General features: G+C 39.3%; 1 protein-coding gene across 1 annotated transcript in view; it reads left to right on the top strand.

The window, feature by feature from the left end:
• The window catches only part of ACSS3 (acyl-CoA synthetase short-chain family member 3), a 100779-nt gene that overhangs the window by 65105 nt on the left and 29674 nt on the right, over positions 1-6000 (top strand). The window contains exons 9-10 of the mRNA XM_018552914.1: positions 956-1107; positions 4297-4400. Coding sequence (XP_018408416.1) covers positions 956-1107; positions 4297-4400 — 256 coding nt within the window. The remainder of the gene's footprint in view (positions 1-955; positions 1108-4296; positions 4401-6000) is intronic.

The following is a 6000-nucleotide window of genomic DNA, read 5'->3' as shown; positions in this document are numbered from 1 at the left end:
TCTCTCCCCCTTCTCTCTCTCTCTCTCCCCCCTTTCTCTCTCTCTCTCCCCCCTTTCTTTCTCTCTCTCTTTCTCTCTCCCTCCCCCCTTTCTCTCTCCCCTTGCCTCCCAACCAACTAACCGATAATGAGAATAGTTACCAACTAGTCATCGATTTATTGTCGATTTAATCGATTAGCCTTTTCAGCCCTGCTCTGCATTGTATACACCTGAGTAAATCTCAGTGTTCTGTGTCTGCATCTCTTTAGAAGTAGACAAGTGTTAGCAAGCATCTTACAAAAAAAATAAACAAAAAAATGCCTAAAATGTTATGTCTTATGTCGCTGCAGACTTATGGGGAAATCACACAAGCAGGACGTGACATTTCTGGGGGCAGGTTGCCACGTTGTATTTAAACATTTAACCATCTTGCAAAATTACAGCAGCTGCAGATTCGAAATGGAAAGATAATGTTTAATAACATGAAATGATAATATGGCTTGCATAGCAATTTAAAATGTTTTATATATTTTTTTGTACAAAAAAACCTCTTGGCTATATCATAAAGTAAGACCTTACTATAATGAACTGTAATAGCTTGCCACTTATCTCTAATAAGGAAAACTGGTTATCCCCATACAAGTAAAAACATTGTTTAATGTAACAATATATTTACTAAATAATGATAAAATAACAAAGGAAGGGTATTTTAAGAGAACAAGGTAATATTGTAAATGATTTGACTCTCCTGGAGTGGTAAATCTTTAATATACCTACTGAAAATTAAAGCATGTATGACGCAGAGGTTAATATTCTATTCTAATGAAAATCATCTTGGGAGATAATTGTATTAATGTGATATTTGTTTTGCAACTGCATGTTACAAAAAACAGACTCTGGACGTCTTTCACTGAAATCTGTTGGTACTGTTATCTCGATGCATTTCCTCTAATATTCTTAAAATAACTGTCCACAGGGAAAGCCAGTTGGAACACCAGATGCTTCTGCATATTTCCGTGTGCTATCAGATCATGGCGTAGCAGCCATGTTTACTGCACCGACTGCAATTAGAGCCATACGTCAGCAAGATCCTGAGGCCGCTTTGGGGAAGAAGTACCCTTTAACAAAGTAGGTTTCATTTTTATGGAAATGACCGCATAACACGCTACACAAGTGGAATAAGTAGACTCGGGGGGGGGGGGGGGGGGGTCAGTAGTCAGGAGACCTAGGTGCTGCTCTGTTGTTCTTAAGAATACTCATTCTCTAAATACAAATGTGTTAGCCAAAAATGAGAAAATCCATCCTGGATTACAAGTTCTTTCCTAGCACTGGACAGCCTGAAGAGGTCTAAAGAGGACCAGAAGGGTCCATAGATGGAAAACTATAATTTTACACATGACACCTAAGATATTGTTCAGTGTTTAGAAATGCTTAAGTAATAGGTTCTAAAGAACTGCATTTTCATTCCAGATCTTATCTACCTTTGTTCCTATACTGAAAAAAAGGTTGTGTGTTTCCTATTCAGAATCCTGCACCATCTAGGTGTTGTACACCCTAATTTGGTGCTGAGAAGGCTGCTACTGAGTGCTAGCATCTCACTGCTGGTAGATAGGCTATTGGCCGACACAGTCCACTATCTTCCAAGAATGTACTCCTGGTGGCAGCTTCATCACAAAAGGCTGTAGTAGGCTGTATACAAAACCCATGAGGACTTTTTTTTTTTTTAAAGGTAATGGGGATACTGGCAGAAAGAGGATCTGATCCAAAACTGCAGTTACCAATTAACACATTTTATAAATGTGACATGGTATATCTAATACAAAGGCTGTTACCATTATTACTATTATCTAGTGAAACAAAAAACAAATCTGAAAGTAAATTCCTTATTTCTTTAACTAAAACGTGTTATATTCTGTAATACATTGTACATCAACATATTTAACCAAGTTAATCATGTGTCAGAATGTATAGTTGAATAGAGATTTCTGGCCAAGTACGCTGTGAAATAAGTCCATCCGCAAATATTTAAGTTACATTAGCTTGTGTCTGAGATATTTAGTATCTTAATATATGTTAATGTGATATTGGATTAAGCTCTTGCTGCATATTTTTGGTCTTGGCATGAACATTTGCCCTTTAGGAGCAAGTCAAGTCTTGCTATAAGGCAAGTATCCTAAATAAAGCATCATATCAATTGATGTTTGCATAATTACAGTGGTAAAGGAATCTTCAGCACTAATCAGCTGGGGCACAAGATTCCTGGAAGCGTCCTCACAGCAGGCTTTTACAAATATACTGCTGGAAATGGTACAGTAATTCATGCTTACTTCATTATGTTCCACATTATGAGAGTCCTCATAACAGGATATGTTGTGAGATGTTGTATACAACCTTGATTGTGACCTTTGCAAAAGCATGTTTAAACTGAGCTATGTCTACACTTTAATAAAAAACCATTACAGCCTGCTCAACGTATTTGGTCCCAAAAAAAGTACCAATTTCAACCAGTGTTCTTCCAAAGAATGTCCAAGGGGCATAATGTTACTAGAATTAATGTTCTAGGGAGTTAGTTTTATGCACAGGTTGTCAGAGATGTAGCCATGGTGACTGCAGACATAAAAAGAAAATACATTTTATTTGCTTTTTACTTTAGTAAAGTCATCAATCATTTGAAGAATATTATTCAAAACATGCAAAACCTACAAAAAGATTGTTAAACTGTTACATAGGCTGCAATTGTATTTTTATTTAAATTTTATGTTCCGTCTAATTCTAGTTTCATATTTTGGCAAAATATAATCTGATTCTACTGTTTTAATAAAATGTTATTAATAGGGGTTGGAAGTAGAATGCCTGTTAAACTTCCAAACATACCATTACAATATGTATATGTGAATAGATCTAAAAAAACGTCCGGCCGGGAGCTTCCTAGATGTAACAGGTCGTGTAAAAAAGGCCTGTTAGCCCCGCCCACTCGCGTGACCAAAATGTAAAAACAGGCAGCGATGCCTGATTACCTACAAGCTATCCGCCGGCTATAGAGCCGGCGGATCACTTGTATGGGGTGCCGATCGGTGCGCCCCCCTCCCGCTGGTCCCGGGCTCCGCTGTGCCCGGTGCGAGCCCGGGACCAGCATGGTGGCTCTCTGACAAGGGTTCAGAGGGAGGTCGGTACACAATCTCCCTCTGGTCCCCTCTCCACTGTCAGAATGTGGAAGTGATGTATATTACATCACTACCGCATTCTTGTGTCACTCTCCAGCTTCAGAAGCTGGAGAGAAGCTGATGAAGCAGATCTCTGCTTCATCAGCTTCTTTGGGGGTCCCTACGTGACATTAGGGGTCTTGGAGTCCCCTGATGTCTCCATAAAGAGAACCTGCCACATATTTTTGCTATCGCATAGGGGGGTTTCTTAGCCCTCTATGTGATAACAATAAAGTTAAGTGAAAAAAAAATGAAAGTAGCAAAAAAAATATAAGTCACACATGAAAAAGAATAAAAAAACAATTTTTTTTAAAAAGTCCCCACCCAAAAATACACGAGTACAAACATGTGTCGGGTGGGCATATGTGCGAAAACGACGATTGCGCCTATTACGCCGCACATGTTGCATATCACAGCGAACGTCGCAGTGAGAGCAATAACTCTAGGGTCATTAATCACTGATCACACTAAACTGATGAGCGGTAAAAGCTTTTAAAGCGTCTCCTAAGGTCAATTTTGGGTATGGTAGTTTTTTTGCGATTTTGCGGGTGCGTGCAATTTTAAAGCTGCATAGACGCATAGGAATATTTGTTTCTATTTTATGATTTGTGGGCTATATTTTGTGATGTGTTAAAGAACTCTTTTCCATTAAAGAAGAACTTCAGGCAAAACTTTTTATTAACCCTTGCAGTAGGGGTATCCCGGCACTGCAAGTGTTAACTACTCGTTTTTGTCTAGGGATAAAAAAAAGTTATTCTCACCCAATCCTCAGAGCCAGCTTGTTCTCAGACCGGTCATTTCAGCCTTACTCCCTCTCCGCTGCAGCAATCTCAGTGTCTTCGAGTAATCAAAATACAGTACACTGTATATAGGATGTGAGGACGCCAAGGGAGACAGGCTTAGGTGAGTACAGCTTTATTTTCCTCCCGAGACCAAAATGATGGTAGCCCCACTGCAAGGGTTAATCAAAGTTTTGCCCGGAGTTCTGCTTTAAGCTATTTTTAGTGAATATCAGGATAATGGAAAAAGTCCCAATAATTTTCAGGCTTTGAGGCAAACTGGATGCCCTTGTTTACACCAATATTGATGCCGTGCTACTTTTCATTTTTAATAGGTTCCGCACATTGTTTGTTGCTGGAGAACGCTGTGACGTGGAAACGTTGGAGTGGGCCAAAACAATCTTCAAAGTACCAGTGCTGGATCATTGGTGGCAAACAGGTAGGCAATGCCTGCAGTGCTAGTTTTAAAGTACTAGAGAAGTGCCAAATATCAGTAAGTCATTATACATTATGTCACTGGCTAAATGAAGCGGTACATAAAATTGATTACACAGTCTTGGACTCATTTGTTATTTGTAGCCTTGCAGAAATGTTGCTGTTGTCTGATAAAGTGATAAACTTTTATTAACTTAAGTTAAAATGCATGTCAGGGCACAATAAATAATACAAAAAAACTAATTTAGTACATCTTGGAATACATTTCCCTGTTTTATCCCTTTAACTCTCTGCAAGTACTGAAAAATACCTGTTGATAAATTCCCAGAAATTCAGTAAGTAAAGGCTGTAAACACTCTGACTTTCCTGTAATGATATCCAAACTAGTGCTGTTAGACCTGTCTGCTAGACTACAGATCACCACCTATCCTTGCCCTTCTCTGTCCTACTCCACATGCATACATAGATTTTTTTCCCAGCAAAACATTGCTGCTACTTTTGAGCTTGCCCGCACACTGTATGGAGAGGGCTCTTGGGAGATACAGGTCTAGGATTGGGTGGGTAGGAGGTCAATAGGAGCTCTACTACCAGCAGCTGCTCCTGCATGAACTTTGCAAGTAGGGTGATGATGTTGCATATAGTAATAGAAACTGTTTCCTGCTGCAGGAATAAGGTAAATTAATAAAATAATGCTTGGACATGGTCTACGGGAAGTGAGGGGGGGCAGTTTGGTGGGGTACATTGAGTAAGTGTACTCAGTAAATATAGATCTGCGGAGGGCGAAGGTGGGATCGTTAAGGTCAGGAGAGGGGGGCACAAAGGTTAACTGCACTATGTCTACAATTGCTTTTATTCTTCTAAGAAAGTCAGTAAACCTTATTACTTAAACTCCAAGCTTTTTGCACTGATCAAAGGCTAACACAATACAATACTCTACTAGTATTACTATTTTTGTAGTCTTGAAGCCTGTGTGCTCTGCCTTGACAGCATGAAATATTTCAAAGCTATAGTCGTTACTTCCAATTGGCATACTAGTTTTCCACTAGAATGTGTGAGACATAACATGATTACTGCAGTGTTTTAATGCTAAAGTCTTGGAAATGAATAATAAACAAAAGTGGTATTCTGCATTAGCTGCCTAACCCTGCTGTTCAGGAAACACATACACGCTGGGCAGGGGAGTCTTTGCAAAGAGTTCAAGAGTATAAACTTAAAGAGGAACTTTACCCTTATCTTCAAAATAACAACAATCTACAAACACATACTTATAGATAATAGCAGGCCTTTCATTCTTTGCATACCTTGTTTTTCTTTTCCTCTCCATTCTTCTCACTGTGGCCATTTTTACAAAGGGCAGGTTATTCCATCTCCCTTTACTTCCTGGAACTCTAGCACATGTGACTAGAACATATGAGCATGCACATCATCCCAGGGGAGGAGAATGCCTTTCCCTGAGATCTCATGAGATTACAGATCAGATTTCCCAGCAATGCTCTTCTGATGTAACCTTCCCAGGATGCAGCACTTGGGCACATTGTAATCACATTGTAATCACTTTTGCCAAAGAGAACCAGGAAGTGGAAAACAAGAAATTGTAAGTAAAA

This window comes from Nanorana parkeri, unplaced genomic scaffold, assembly GCF_000935625.1.
Source record: "Nanorana parkeri isolate BGI_ZX_2015 unplaced genomic scaffold, ASM93562v1 scaffold101, whole genome shotgun sequence".
NCBI lineage: Eukaryota > Metazoa > Chordata > Amphibia > Anura > Dicroglossidae > Nanorana > Nanorana parkeri.
The sequence above is the reverse complement of the archived record's forward strand: the minus strand, read 5'-3'. Positions and strand labels throughout refer to the sequence as shown.